We start from the raw sequence: 16,441 nt of genomic DNA, 5'->3' as shown, positions 1-16,441 counted from the left end.
GATTCCAAGCAGGCACTCATGAGCACCTACTGCCTGCACAGCAACCTTCAAAATCAGCAAGATGGAGAACTCCAGAAGCACGGCTCTCATATAAGGCCTCTGCATACTGTCTGTTCCTATTACTCCAAGCTGCTGAAAAAAACTCAGAACCTTAAAGCTACCCACCATCTATTCATGGTCGTCCATGTGTTCATTAGGATGCTACAGCAAATCCACTTCAGTCTTGACAGTGAGGTGTAAAATAACTCACACAAGCATGCATGAGGAACATTGGACAGAAACACCATCCCCTAAAAGCACTCCCTTTAAAGCATCCCATTTAACTCTTCCAGTCACAAAGCCTAACAGAAAACTCCCACCTTACAAGTCAAATATTTTAGACAGACTTTGGAAGGTGAAGTATTCAGAGCACTGGAACAAGCTGCCCAGTGGTTTTCTTTTAGAGCAGGGTGGGAGCATACAGTGTCTCCATCTGAGCTGTGGAGTCCCCTCTGGAGATGCCCAAAGTCCATTCAGTGTGCATTGCCACTGTTCCAAACACAAACCAGACATGTGCAATAAACATACAAAACGTGTCAATTACAGAAATGAGAAACAAATGACGAAGGCACAGTGTTTTGAAATTAAGGCTTTGCTTCTAGACTATTTATTCAGAACACACGTTGACCCTGGCATGCTCTAAACATCTTTTACAGCTACAGTGGTGAAACACAACTGTCTTCCCAGAGTCATTTCTCAAGAAGTGCTTTGAAAAAACTGTTTCTACAACCTTCCCTTGGTATTAAACTGAAGCTCTTCAGCCAAAGCTTCTACTGATGACATCTGAAACTGTTTTCCCCACTTAAAAAAAAAAACCCTCAAGAGACACTGTACAGCTGTTGCTATTTGCTCTCAGTTCGCCGGTGAAATGATTCCATGTCCTCTCATATTACCCCACTAGGTGGTAATCAAAGGAGGAGGATCATCATTGAGCAATAGCAAATGTCAGCATCCCCAAGGTTTACAGTCTACATAAATGACTAAAGCCATGGGCAAAAGGCAGCAGTGACTTTAAAACCAGGCACTGTGTAATGCAAGCTAAACAAATGAGCTTACAAAAAGCTCTCTAACAATCTGTTTAAAAAAAGACTTGAAAGGAATCAGCCACAATCACATCCACTTGTCCAAAACCAGATCTTTAATTTGTTTTTCAAACGTGCATTACGCCATGAATTCATAGGGAATTGGCTCCAGCAGCTCTGGATCCTTTCCATTAGTCCTCACGAAGTGTGCCTCTCTTGGTGGAGCAGGCTGTAAACAAAACCAGAAACAACTCATGGTACAAAAGCTCAAAAGAAACCTCACAAAATTCATGTCAACAAAATTTAATGAATTACTATACACACATCACAGCAATTTTCTCATTCCTGTCTTTTCTAAAATCTGCTTCAAAGATTAGCTGTAAGAAAAGGAACTCACTATAAGATTGACTTTTCTGCTGAATGAACAAAGCTATTTCAGCCTCTAAGTTACTAATCCCAATCACCAAAAACTACCCTGTAGTTCCAGATGCAGAGTGAAGGTAATAGCTATTGAAGTCCAGTTATTCAGTCTTAACCAGATTTAACAGTCTCTGCAAGCTAAATTCAACTAAAGCAAAGATAACATCACTTGTAGAAATCAGCCACAGCTTCTGCTGCTGACTGGCAATCCTCTAATAGAGATGCCTCAACAGGAAGCATCTGTCCCTCTGCTCACAGCCAAGGGCATCATTTTCATCCCAGAGCAGCACAGCTCTGTTCAGCCAGCAAGCATATCAGACAGCTCAGATGGAGACACTGTATGCTCTAAAAGAAGGAACCTCCTACAAAAGGAATACAAACAAGTGAGGGTGGTTACAGACACCTCCAGCACTGCACCATCTGCCACAGACCTGGATCTCAGCTCCATTAACATGTTTTGTTGCTTCCTTTTTTAAACAGAAAGAAAGTTCTGTTTACAGCATAAAGCTTTGCTGTTTTGGAAGAGATCAACATTTAGTCAACTGATTTGGTTCTAGGTGGTTTTTTGTTTTTCTGCTTTGTTTTCATTTAGTTTCTTTTTAGCAAATTGAATCAAAAATGTCATCAACTACAATGATAATATTACCTGACGTTTCAGTTGAACCCAAATGCCTTTTTCTTTTGCTTCCTTTTTCTTCTTTTCATTCTCCTTCACACGCTGCAAAAAACTGTCTCTGCTCTTGGAATGTTTAATGTGCTCAATACGCACATTAATCCTCTTGGCAAGAATCTTACCCCTAAGAAAAAAGTATCAGCTTTTAATTTACTGCATTTGAAAAACAGCCATTTCAAAGCTAGCTTTATGGCACTGACGTAAGTAACCCTACTATAAGCTCAACTGCAGATCATCTATCTTCAAATGACAATCACTCAGAATACACTGCTGCAGATGTACATGGATTGTTATTTATGTAAGTGAAAGCTTATCAATATACAATAACATGCTGACAATTTAGGATGAAATTGCTGGAGAACAAGTAACCTTAACCTTATGCTATACAAATGAGTTAACTATTACCACTGTACTTCAGTCCCAATCCTGAGGAAAAAAAGTTATCTTTTCCTGACAAAAGTGTATGAAAATCAGCTGAGTACAGCTGGATACAGCCAAAGTAGTATTTAAAACAGTCTTCAGTATAAATTCAAGTCAGCTGAAAATCCTCATTAGGTAATGTCATTAAGTGCCTCTCAGAAGAATAAAGAACTGTTTCCTCTGACAGGATCCAAGACAAACGACCACCATTTGCTTGGGTTTTAAAAGGACATATACTTTACCCACCTTGAATGACCAATCAAGACAAAAAGTGTCTAACTGGCAAAGTGAAAGGAGGGCACCACTACACATCAACTTCCCCAAAAGCAGAAGTTTTTATACTAAGGATTTCGTTACTTACTTAACCTTCTTGTTAACAATAACGCCCACAGCGTGTTGAGTAACATTATATACCCTTCCAGTCTTGCCATGGTAACACTTGTGAGGCATACCTTGTTGAACTGTACCCATACCCTGTTAAGAGGCAAAACAAGATTGAAGGCTAAGCTTTATAAGCTTTAGCTTAGAAACATTAAAGCAATGCCAGGGGCTTTTCTTTCAGAAGTTATTTAAAGCAGAAATATCATATTATTCAATACTTATTTAAAAGTGCTCTTTTTTATGTTCATACCTTTGAATTTATAGCTACACCATGTTAAACCTAGAAACCACTCCGTTCTTCTGTGATCATTCCAGTGCTTTCAGTGCCGGTGAAATGATTTGATCACTTTGCTTTCAGCAAGCAATCATAGGAGACAATCATCATCAAGCTCCAGAATGTCAAGAAGCAGCAATTTTGAACGGCATGGTTCTCCAAGAGTCAACCCCCATGTAACTGACACGCCAGCTTCTGCATGGCTGCTATAACAGCTTGGTGTTACAAAGGATTCTACAGAGCAGGAATTCTCAGTGAAACACGTTCAGAGCTAATAAAGCATTCTTCTGAAAGCACAGGGCACGTCATTTAAAATAAACTAGAAAATATTAATGGGAAATGATACCACATTAATTATGCAGTATAAACTGCTCTTCTCGACAGCACATGTAAATCAGGCAAAATGAAAAACTACTACAATGACAGCTGTGTGAGCAGTGCCAGTAGGCAAAATACAACAACCCAAGTATTAGATATGGCATATTTCACTCACCTTCATTCAGCTGAACTGACAGTTCACAGTCTAATATATATATTACACATATAAAAATATGCGACACCAACACATTCATATTGCCTCAATAGCACTGCTGTTCCAGTACTACTTCAGAAGTAAGAAGGGGGTATTTGTACTGACACACACAACACAAATAACAGAAAGATGACCCCAAAAGAAAAAGCAATCATACTGCTTCAAGTATTTTTAATTACACTGAACACAGAAAGTACCTTGATATCAACTATATCTCCTTTCTTGTAAATACGCATATAGGTAGCCAGAGGGACAACTCCTGTGGAGAGATACAAACGTGGATACTATGAAGCTCATATTTTGCACTCAAAAATAGGGGAGGAAAAAAGAAGAACAGATCACACATTTTAAAATATTAAAACAAAATCAAATTCACAATTAAATTTCAAGAGTGTAAAACAAATCAAACTTCTTTTAAGCAGTTAATACCTCTTCATACACTACAAATTAAAGAAAAAAATTAAAATTGAGCTGAATAAAAATTACAGCTTTAATCTCATTTCTAATACGTAAGTTATTTATTAAAAAGCTTTACATCTATTTACTCTATCACTGCAAACAGCTACTACTGCTGCTCACTGCTAAGAGGCAAACTGTACGTTTGATGTAAATCTGAATTTTTAAGTATTTTCTTCACCTTTAAATTCACTTTCAAATGATGGTGCTCAGAATGCCAGTACGTAAGCTGCAAGAGCTGCAGGTTTACTTGCAAATCATGTTGTGGGTTTTGGTCTAGCTTGTCAGACACCTTCTGACATGATCTGGTGGTTCTATATACTACCTGTGGACTGCTGACATCCAGCAGGTCAGTAACTGAAAACAGTGCTTTGACTACAACATATACTCACCATGTTTGCGAAAGGGCCTTGAAAACATATAACGAGTTCCCCTCCTCTTTCCCTTTGTGTTCGTCATTTTGGCGGATTACTGTAAAAATGGATGCAAATTAATCAGGAGGACTAGCTGGTTCACTGAAAATGTGACCAAAAACATTTTCAGGAAATACAGAAAAATGAAATGCATGGGCCTGCTCAGAATGATAGCACTTCCAAATTGCAGGGTCAAAGCAAATAATGTTACCAGACACTGAAAGGAAAAAAACATGCAATATCTATATAAGATTATAACAGGTTATATGAGATGTTAGCTAGTCACCCAGCTCTGCTTGCAGATGCAGTGCTGAGGGCCTTGCCTGGCTGTTCCACCTTTTAAGGGAACATTTTTCATCCTCTTCAGGGATAAAGGCAAACTACAGCACAGCCTCCCCGTACAGCTTCTTTGGACGCCTGATTTTACAACAAAATTGGAGCTGCTCTCATTTTTACTTAAGCCACTCATCAAGGTATCACCTCCGAGTTGGAAAGAACCCTTAAAGGCCATTTACTCCAACTTCCTGCAATGAACAGGGCCACCTACAGCTTCCTCGGGTGCTCAGAGCCTGGTTCAGCTGATTCTGGGCGCCTCCAGGGTCGGGAACCCCCCCCCCCCGTAAATAACCCATGCCAGTGCCTCACCGTTCTTACAGTAAAGAACTTTACACCCAACCTAAAACTCCCGTATTTTAGCTTGAAACTTAACTAGTCTCCCTATCCCAAGAGGCCCGGCCTTTCCATAGCCCTTCTAACCCTCCTCCCCTCCCCGCAGCTCCCGGCCCCGCGCCATGCAGGCCGCAGCCTCCCCGCTCCCCCAGCGATCCCCCCCACGGGGATTCCTTCCCCAGGCAAAGCCAGCCACCCCACGCCACCACGGCCCCTCCAGCCGCTTTCCCGCCGCCTCCCCGGAGCCGCGGAGCCACCTGAAAGCGGCCCCCACGCTTCAGAGACACCTTCCCTGCACTCACAAGATGGCGGCGCGGGCAGAAAAGAGGGAAGCGGCGGCGCGGCCGCCCTTAACAGCGGGGCCTCGGCGGGGGCCTCGGCGGGGCTGTCCACACAGCGCCTGACGGAAAGCGCGCGGTGGGTTGCCCGCTGCGTGCCTGACTGCGCGGGACGAATGGTTGCTGCTTAAAGCGATGGATAAAAACGTGTTTGATCCTCTGACTGGCTTCACAGTTATTCTGATGCTGCCTTGCCTAAGCCCTTTCTATCAGCGTTTACAGGTTTAATACACACGGGCCGCCATGTACTGAAGGATGAGGCGCTGTCAGGTTCTGCCTGCAGAACTTGCTGGTGGAGTGTTCTGACACAGAAGGGCCCTGGCTGTGCTCAAAATCTATTACATTATTGCATTTGGAAACACGGACTGTATTCTAGCTCCACGCTACGAAAAAACTCAACCTGATCTCTACGATACCTTTGCAGGGGAAATGTGTAATTGTTTGATAATGCTTATCATTGGTTAAGCATTCAGCCCATGTGTCAGGAAACACTCGCAGGCTCAGAGGAAGCCTGAGCAGCTCTTGGGTGAAGAAATGTATTGGCAACAGAAGATGTCAGGAAGAACACCAAGCAGAGCGAAGACGGGAGGTCAAATCCAATCCTAAGGCATTATTGAACAAAGAAAGATTGCTGTCTTCAGTGAGCTGAACTTGCTCTTGCCAGTGATTTTCATAAAGGATACATTTCCACATCAAGCAGGAAAGAGTGGGAAAGAAACTCCACACGTTGAAACTTATTCCGGTGTACAGAGCAGCAACTGTGAACTGAGTTGAACTCTGCTTTATTTGGGATCCAGTCAGACATTCAGGATTTGCTACTTTTTTTTTCCTGTATGAACTGCATGGTGGGTTCATTTGAAATTTCAATAGTGTTCTCATTTGTAACATTTATTTTGATGCTCAACATTTCAGAGAAACACATTTCAGGATTTGTTACCATCGAATCATTTACTGGCTGTTCTGTCAGGGTCTGATCCAGAAGTCCATCCTACCTACCAACATTGAATACATTTTCACAGAACTGTTGTCTGCTGAAAACTTAAAACCTGCAGCAGCTTTGTATGTTGTTTGTAAAAGGACTTGTTAATAGTGACTGTGTCCAGCAATTCAAGGTGTGCAAGGTGTGGGGTGAGTTCTGGTCTTGAAACAGGAGCCAGCAGGCAAGCAGATACACAGGGGAGAGCTGCAGCTCTGTATTCTGACTGCACCTGCTCCCCATACTGCCCTGATTCATCACCTCAGAGACCTAGCGTGAACTGCAGTAGGTCAAACTGCAATTGTAGGACACTAATTCCAGTTTCTCCTACACTGCACGTAAGAAGCTGGTTCTGCTTCAGAAACACAGCATCCTCAAGATCAGGATGAACACTAATGGCAACGCCCAGCTTAGCATGAAGATCTAAAATCTCACGAAGATCCCAGGCTGGTGCTCTACCCATTGCTGTCCTTTGGCAATATTGCTACATGCTGATAAGACTGAATTTCTGTCCTTGTCTCACTGACTTGGAAGTGGAGCAAATTTCAGACTTGCTGGGGAAAGGAGCTTGAAAGGTTAGATGCATTTAAAGTGAGAGGTGTGGGGACTAGGTAAATATGACTTTATTTTTCTAAGAGGAAAACATGCGAGAAAAACATTTTCAATCACCAAGTTCCCACAGTCAGAATTCTGATATCTACTTTGGGAGAGTCCCATTTTCCTATTTTTTTTTCCCTGATGCTTCCTTGCAGCATCTGCTTGGACAGCAGCTTTCTCTAAAGAATAAAAGAGCTATGATGATTCTGCTTGTGGGGCTGCCAATTCACTGAATTTCTGCATACACGGTGGGATCTAGCTTGTTCTTAATCTCAGAGGACCAAATGGTAAAAAGATCTGGAGTGTGATGTCCATTTGTGTTAGGTTATTCATCAGAAGCGTGTAAGGAATTTAAAGAAATGAGAGTTCATGAAGTCCTATGATGTGAAAAATATATCCCCCTTCAGTACAGTGTAGGGGGGGAATTTCCCATGTGTCTCACATAAGACATTCATTATATGAAAAACAAAGCAGGAAACAAAAACAGCTGATAGTGGCTGGAGCAAAAATTTTAAAAATAACTGAGATCAGGTGTCAAATAAAGAATATTGAAATCTGCAGTTCTGATGTGATGGCAAGGCAAAACCACAGTTTATATTGGAAATCAAGCTCATGGAATGGATTGTTTACCCCATAGCCTTGCACTGTTGATCAAAAAGTTGCTGTCCAAAGTTATGTGTAAGCTCTGAAGTTGATCCTGTCATTCTAGTGTTCTCTCCTTTCAAAGAGATCCTCTTAAATGGTATCTCAAGGTCATACTTTTGTTCCCTTTCATAGGTCTCTTTACTTCCTACATGATTATGGTTCTAACAGCCTTCTTATTAATAGTGATCTGTTCAGCTTCTCCACAAAACCCATTCTGTAAATATTACAAGTCAGAGCCTAGTTTCATGGGAGTTTAAGTCAATAGCATTTGTGTTGAAGCAACCAACTGCCTCCAAACATGGTGACTGTACAAACTCCTTGAACAGCTCACTGCAGAGTTGCCGAAGTGCCAATGCGGGTGCAGTAACTGAGCTGCAATGGCAGTGAAACATTTCATGGAGAGAGGAACACAAAACGGGGACAATGTGCCTTTGGGAGAAAAGGAAAGGCAAGATATAGAGACCAAAAATTGTGGTGAGGCCAGCATGTCACACATCAGTGAAGGTTTTCTGAACATCTCTGCTACTTGTACATTACTTGCTAATTCAAAATGCTACCAGGCAGAGGTAGAGATACTGAAGCCAACCAAACAAATTATTTCATCATTATCTTATGACTGCTGCATAAAATCTGAAATATTGAACAAATTCTGTCATCCGAGGGCTTATTTGAATAACATAGCCTTCTATGTATGTACATAAATCAGCAAAACCTGCATTATTGACCATTAAGAATCATTAGGAATGTTATCATTAGGAACATGCAAAGAACTGGTGTAACTGAGACCAGCTTCTCATGGGTACCAGAGAGTATACCATTTATCAAACTTCATTTGAAAAGCAATTAGTGACCCTTTCCTCCCTTACTAGTGGAGTGCCTTCTCAGAAAACCAGTTTCATTAATGCAGTATTTTTCTCAAACTTCTAAGTGCTGCTGTGTTTCTGAGGTCACCTATCTCTGTGTAACCTCCTCTGAGCCCAACCCTTCTAACCAGGAACAAACAACACCTCGTTGTTAGCATCAGCTTCTCTGTGTATGTAGTTTTGAGTGAAGGTGACTACCACTTATGGTAATTACCAGCTCTGCCAGCCACATACCTCTTTCTGTTCTGTTGTAGAGGAAACTGACCTGCTGCCAGCAGTAAATGTGCATAATGTGGGGATTTTTGTTGGCATGCTGTTTTGATAATGTACTGAAGTATATAAAGTATTGAAACATATAATTAATTCTAAATTATTATTTATTTTTAAATCTAATTTTTCACATTTGACCTTAAGCCCTTTCTGACCCTCCTGGGCAGTCACCAACTCCAGTTTGGAAAGTAAGGGGCTTAATGGTTGGAATCATACTGCTGCTTTCTGTTTGTTTGTTTATGCCTGAACTGTTATGAACTCAGCTTGAAGAACAATTATGTTTGCCCTGATTCTTTTTCTGTAATTATTTATACAGAAGAATGATGTTCCCTTTACACCTCTGTTCCACTAAGGTACATAATCCAGGCTCTTGGAGCCTCCAAATGCACAGCGAGCTCCAGGTATTTGCTGCCATTCCCAGTCATTGCTCTTGAGCATCAGTGATCAGAATTGTAGAAAACAATCCATCTATCTTACAGTATGCTGATTATTTCTGAGACATTTCCTGTTATTACCAAATCCATGAAATATGAAGCTCCAAGGGTTGATTATTTATTTATTTATTTATTTGGGCTCTAAATGTTTCAGTGATTGTCCTTAACTCGATAACTGAGACCTAAGAGACAGTTTTTTAGACAGACGCTCATGCAGTGGCAGACCTGCTGGTGGTGGCAGTGGCACCAAGTCAGTTCTTAAATATTAATGATTTTGCTTAGACAAAACTCTTGGTGTCTTTAAAGACTTTTTTCTTCTGTAAGGAATAAACAGGCATGGACAGAATTGACTATTAATCAGTATAAAATGGATTGGCCAAAGCAAAACATGTACACTCTAAGAAAAAAATGCAGGCTGGCTGGCAGGGGTCAGTCTTAGTTGATCTTTCTCTTATCTGATTTCTAGCATGTGACTGCTTTATTCACTATAAAGTATAATTTTAACAGAGTACAACCTATGCCAATTATTTTTTTCAAGGCAGGCATAACTTTGGAGGAAAAAGAGGTCAAGCTTTACACAGATGTGAACATGCTGCTGAAATGTCATACCTGACACCTCAAGTGTATGTACATGACATGGAGCATCGTATATAAGAACATTGTAATTATTGTAATGGCACACTGAGTTTGGACTGATGAAATCTCACTGAAACTACATTATGAACACAAGTGTATTGTTTTGTTTTCTTTTGTTTCATGGTAGTTCTCAGATAAGCTTGTGCATGATACATAGTCATTGAATGTGGTCAAATCATTGCTATTGAGAGGGACTGACAGAGGCTGGAGAAATGGGATGAAAGGGACACTGAGGTTATACAAATGCAAAGTCCTGCACTCAGGTTTTAATAATCTCATGCAACAGAACAGGATGAAAGCTGATTGCGTGGAAAGTGGCTTTGCTGAAAAGCACATGCAAGATGAAGAGGTGATCCAAGACAGCCATCATGTCTTCACAAAGGGCAGATCATACCTGGCCAAGCTGGTGGCCTTCTGTGATGGCGTGACAGCACTAGTGGACAAGGGGAAGGCAACTGGACTTGTGCAAGGCCTTTGACATGATCACATGCTGCATCCTTATCTCTAAATTGGAGACTTATGGATTTGAAGGCTGGACTGTCAGGTGGATAAAGTATTGGTTTGATGGTCATAGCCAGAGGGGTTGCTGTCAACAGCTTTATGTCAAGGTGGAGTCCAGTCACAAGTGGTGTCCCCCAGGGATCCGTCTTGGGAATGGTGCTCTTCAACATACTTATCAGTGACATAGACAGTGGGATTGAGTGTACCCTCAGCAAGTTTGCTGATGACACTAAGCTGAGTGGTGCAGTTGACACGACAGAAGGAAGGGATACAATCCAGAGGGAGCTGGACAATCTCGAAAAGCAGGCACATAAGGATCTAATGAGGTTTAAGACATACAAGTGCAAGGTGTTGCACTTGGGTCAAAGCAATCCCAGGTATGAGTACATATTGGGATAAATACTCATTGAGAGCAGCCCTGTGGAAAAGGATTTGGAGATCTTGATGGATGAAAAGCTGGACATGAGCTATCCGTGTGTTTTTGCAGCCTGGAAGGCCAGCAATATCCTGGGCTGCATGGAGTGGCCAGCAGGTAGAGGAATGGGATTGTCCCTCTGTAGTCTTCCTTTCATCTGGAGTACTGTGCCCAGGCCTGGGGCCCCGAGTACAGAAGGGACACAGAGCAGTTGGAGCAGGTCCAGAAGAGGGCCGCAAAGATGATTAGAGGCCTGGAGTACTTCTCCTATGAAGACAGGATGAGAGAGTGGGTTTGTTTAGCTCAGAGAAGAGAAGGCTGTAGGGAGACCTCACTGCAGCATTCAAGTACATGAAAGGAGCTTAACAAGCAGGAGGAGACCAACTTTTAACAAGGTCTTACAGTGATAGGACAAGGGGAAATGGCTTTAAAGTAAAAGGGGAAATTTAGGTTAACTGTTAAGAAGGCGTCTTTTACTAAGGTGGTGAGCAACAGGCTGCTGAGGATGCTCCATCTCTGGGGGCATTCAGGGCCAGGCTAGATGAGACCCTGGGAAGCTTGATCTAGTGGTTGGCATCCCTGCCCATGGCAGAGGGGCTGGAACTAGATGAGCTTTCAGGTCCACTTCAAGCCAAGCCATTCTATGGTTCTATAATTCATTCTATGAAAAACACCTGAGGATCCTGGCAGACAACAGCAATGTGCCCTTGCTGCAAACTCAACTACATTCAGGACATGGGCCAGCACAACAAGCATCTGTTTATTTCTGTTTTGGCACTTGTGAGACCACGTCTGGAGTGCTGCATCCAGTTCTGTCCTTGGGGCACAAAGATGAAGATACACAGGAGCAAGCCCAGTGGGGGGGGGCTCTAAGATATTCATGGACTGAAGCACAGGAACATAGAAGTTGAGAGGGCTAGCTTTGTTCAGCTAGCAAAGAAGGCAAAGGGGACCTTTTATATCTGTTTTAACATTTAACTTTTTAACATTGATTAAGTAAAAATGTTTGTGGAATAATCCTCTATTTCATAAGCCATCTATGAATTTTTATTGCTATATTGGCATCCAAGGTAGACTTCTGTATTTCTCTGTAATTGTTCTAAGCAGAGCCCCTAACATTACTGTCTTTAATTGCTTATGAAGTGACCAAGAATCTTGCTGGAGGAAAGGGCCTTACAACATATTTATGGTTTTATTTCAAGTAAACAAACATTTTCTACTTAGTGTTGGCTGAATTCCAGTAAACATTAATTCCGTCTTCAAAATACACCAAATAAAATTCACTTTTCTATCAGAGTACATAAAGACAAAGTTGAATGATTTTCATTTTAAGTGCTACCAAATGCTCTTTTTAATAATGTATGAAGTAACCAGAGTTAGTTATTGCAAAGTCAAGCGTTGAGCAGATTATTCTAACGGTCTCAGCAAATGTCTTCCTGTAGTCGAGCATATCTTTGGATAAGGAAAGAAAATCCTCTTCTGCCTTCACAGACTCTTCTTGAAAGAAAAGAAGAATCAAATACAGAAATTACAGGAGCAAAAAATACGCTGTTTTCCGCATTGTCATTTCACATATGATTACAATTCCACTTAATATTTTTTCCTAGGTGCTTTTCCAGAGTTGAAATTTGGGCTGAGTATGCATTAGCCTTCATTGAGCGATTTTCTTTTTGCAGCTGCCCTCCTTTTCAAAATGGGAAATGATCCTTAACATTTGCAGTCCTACATGTGTCAGTTTCTTAAATCATTTACCCATAACAGAATGCATGATATCACAAAATACACCACAATAGTTGCATTTTCAAAAAGAAATGTGTTACATTTTGTGAACAATTTCAGTATTCTATTATCACATCTTTCAGTTTTCTAGCTTATTGAGCTAGAAACGCAAGTAATCTTCATCACCTTACCCCAGGGACTGGGGTCTATGAAGGGAACTATCAAATATCATGAGGCTTGTGATAACATAATGAGAGTTAGCCAACTCTGACAACCCCTGTCAATGAGACAGCAGCTGCTCTGTACAAGTATGTACAGACAGAAAAGAACAAAATAATGGTGAGGCAAGGAGAAGTGAAACTGAGAATTAACGAAGGATAAGCTTGACCAAGCTACGACCAACCAAAATGTTAAAGTCCATAAATATCTGTGAAACACTGTGGAGCCCTTAATGGAATGTGCAAAATAGTAATGTGAGCTAAACAGCATCTGTGCTGTTCTACGGCAGCCTTAGCTTATCTGTGGGGAAGAGGCAATGCAGGAAAAGGGGCAAAACAGGGAGAAAGAAATAAAGGGCAAATGGCAAGAAGTGCTGCAGGGGGAGAAGAGGAAATAAAATTGCAGGAGAAATGGAAGGAGGCAGTGAGGTCATTAGGTACAGAGAGGTGATGCCTGGGTCACTGCGCTGTAAAGATACAGGGTGCTAATACATACAAGACTGAGCATTGTCAGTTCTGATATACATCAACAAACTGTGTTATTGGGTTTTTTTTTTTTTCTTTGTAGAAAAACCTAAATTGTAAGTATAACCAGATGACAGTATTTAACTGACCACGTGCAAGTGAAGAGGGGAACTATGAGTTTGCCAGGGTGTAAATAAAGAGAACAAAATTAAAATCACTCTACTGCATTGCTGACAAAGAGAGCATTGTTTGAGAACTGACTGCAACACACACTTGAACAATAGCTTTAGATCTGTGGAAGCAGAAAATATTGCTAACTGTGACATATGTTTCAATTAAAACAAAAATAATGAACCACCCATTAGTTTAATGAAAAACATAGGCTATTAACAGTAAATGCTCTCTAACAACCTGATTATCTCCACAAAGCTGTTTTGAGTAATTTATCCACCTGCTATTGATCATTTTTTCCACTACGTACTATCTGCTATGTGCATGCTGTTTTACTTATTCCTCCTTCGCTCCTTTTACATCTTGGTTCTGTACAGAACTGATTAGTGGAGGAGGCTGAAGGCTGAAACTGTACAAAGACTCTTTACCTGGGGGCTGCCTGTTGTCATGTTGTGCGTCAATGTTGTTGTAACATGACAGCTAATCTTGCCTTTGGAGAAATGCTGCAAAGATCACAAAAATACTGTCTTGCTGACTGCAGTGGGAAGCTTTGCTAGGTCTTCTGATAGAGAACACACACACTGTGTGAAGCAGCCTATAGCTCACTTCTAGCAACGGATTTCCTAAGTTAGGTTTAGCACACAAATGAACTATCACTGACTTGAAAGGTTTTAATTCCATACAGAGTGAGCTGATAACAGTGGCTCCTCTAGTGCATGTGTCAAGGATCAAATTAATTATTTCTTAAAAAATCAATAACAATATTTCATTACAATATTAAACAACCTTATTTCTAAATAAACAGTGGCCCTATTTCTCTGAAGAAATCTTCAGAGGCCTCTGCAGCCATTCAGTACAATATCAAAAAGCACAGTTACTGCTTTAACGCCCAGTTTGCATCCTTTCATCCTGTCAAGATCACCAAAACCCAAAATGTACATATTTCTCTTGCAGTGTACGACAACAGATTTCAAAAGAATTTACTGCTATATAAATGGACTTTTTTTATAAGCAGAATTCCAACTTTTTGGAGTGTAGAGACTCAAAGAGTGAGAACATTTTAGAAATCTACTGTTATTTTCAGTACAACCAAATTCTTCTGTTTTACAGTCTATTAGACACCTGTCTTAACTGATGCGTATTTTAAGCACTGTTGATAGAAATTTTTATTCAGTTCAATAGCATTTTTTATTTATTTTATTTACTTTCTCTTTTAAACTTTAAACTCTTTGGATGCTGGTAATCCTTTGTGTAATAAAAGGTGAATTATTTAACAGCTGTATATGTAGCAAGATGACATGTATAAGTTCAGCTGCAAAAAAGGCAACTATTAAAGTAACTTCAGCCATGAACTCTGCAAGAAACAAATATTTTTCCCTGCTTAAAAACAAAGCCACATTGATTGAGGAAAGCTTTGTTCTTCTGAACTGAGTATAAGGTATGTCAGCAGTCAGTTTTACTCCACCAGACAATTCCCCTTCACCTATAATTTTCTGTTTACAAAATTTGTCTAATAATGATTATTTCTCATACTTACTTGTAAAATGTCCCAAAATTTATCAGTGAAAAGTGATAAAGAATAAAAGATTTAAATACAAGCTTAGTTTTCATAAATCTTGTAATTTTCCATAATTGTACAGTTTTCTGTGATAACAATTTATTAATGCCTCATTTATAAGTGATATTGAATTTATTATTCTGAAACAACAAATAAAACGTGTCATCTCACCTCTTGAACTGCTTGCCTGAATCCTCCCATTTTCAGTCTGCCTACCATCACTCCCTGTCATGGCTCCCAGGCAGCATGTACAGCTGTCCTGAAAAAAGCTTTATTTCCTGGAAATGTACTAGAACCATAATTTACAAATATTAATTTATTAATATAGACATTTAATAATTTTCAGTCAGTCCGAGATGATTTGATATAACAGATTTCTTGTTTGTGCCTCCTGTTCCCAAGAAGGATACAGTTTCACTTACATAATGTGTTAAGCTTCCAGCTCTGTACAGTTTGCATTCTGCTTCAGGTTTTCTTGGAATTATGAAATACAAATTGTGGAAAAAATCTTTTATATCCCACTTTATTACCTTGTAGCATAAATCTTGTAATTCTTGTTGCCTACAAGTTAAAGTGTCTTTTTAGAGTGGGGCTGGTTACTCCACCATGAGGATGGTGGATGACCTTCACTGAGCTATGTGTCAATCAACATCCAGCTGGTGAATTCACATGGTCTTTTCGCAAGGACTATCTGGATCCAAAATTAAGAGTTTCCAAAGCAAATAGAGAGGTATATACACAAAACAACCTTCTGACTCAAGAGCCAACTCTGCTGTGAGCAGGAGGTTGGGCCAGAGACCTCCACAGGTCCCTTCCAACCAGAATTATCCTGTTATTTTATGTTCCTATTATGGTATGATCTGATGGTCATACTATATACTAGTCCAACAAGAGATGCAATCTGTCTGCATTCAGATACTGCAGCAAGAGTCTGGCTGGTGGTTTGACTTGTTAGTGGGGTGGGGAAAGAGATTCATGGGACCAGTCCTGTTGACAAGCAACATCAATAAAAGCCTGATGTTCCTCAGTCAGCAAAGCCTCCAAGTGTTGCAGAGATGATACAAGCACAGGCATACCCGTACCATTCTGCTCTTCAATTTTTAAAACCAGTGAACCCACACACCCTCGAGTAATCCAGGCTGCTGCCAAACCATGAGATTGTGAAACAAGGAGGGGCACAGGGTGAGCAGCAGCAGTTCACACTTGTTACGTGTTTCTCCTTGCTCTTTTGTATCAATTGGTGCCTCTTTACATTTGGATTATAAAATCTTAGTCAGAATGGATTTTCTCTCAGTGTCTTACATAGAGACTAATTAGGGAAAGGGCTTCGGCCACT

The 16,441-nt window shown here is 40.6% G+C and overlaps 1 protein-coding gene and 2 non-coding genes across 3 annotated transcripts; all 3 read right to left on the bottom strand.

Annotated features, from left to right (window-relative positions):
* Positions 1–1,159: 1,159 nt before the first annotated feature.
* Positions 1,160–5,623, bottom strand: RPL21 (ribosomal protein L21). Its single transcript, XM_065730188.1, has 6 exons — positions 5,602–5,623; positions 4,610–4,688; positions 3,959–4,020; positions 2,936–3,048; positions 2,128–2,278; positions 1,160–1,290 (listed from the first exon to the last, which is right to left on the bottom strand). The coding sequence occupies exons 2-6, from the start codon at positions 4,674–4,676 to the stop codon at positions 1,201–1,203; spliced, it is 483 nt and encodes a 160-aa protein (XP_065586260.1). The 5' UTR covers positions 4,677–4,688; positions 5,602–5,623; the 3' UTR covers positions 1,160–1,200.
* On the bottom strand, positions 2,744–2,875 carry LOC136044855 (small nucleolar RNA SNORA27). Its single transcript, XR_010621857.1, has one exon. It is a non-coding gene; the product is annotated as a small nucleolar RNA SNORA27 (small nucleolar RNA).
* Positions 3,271–3,346, bottom strand: LOC136044859 (small nucleolar RNA SNORD102). Its single transcript, XR_010621861.1, has one exon. It is a non-coding gene; the product is annotated as a small nucleolar RNA SNORD102 (small nucleolar RNA).
* Positions 5,624–16,441: the final 10,818 nt, after the last annotated feature.

The sequence above is a fragment of the Cyrtonyx montezumae genome, unplaced genomic scaffold, assembly GCF_038088225.1.
Source record: "Cyrtonyx montezumae isolate F1298 unplaced genomic scaffold, pur_monq_1.0 scaffold_12, whole genome shotgun sequence".
NCBI classification, from domain to species: domain Eukaryota; kingdom Metazoa; phylum Chordata; class Aves; order Galliformes; family Odontophoridae; genus Cyrtonyx; species Cyrtonyx montezumae.
Note: the sequence above shows the minus strand (reverse complement) of the source record. Positions and strands in the feature narration are given on the sequence as shown.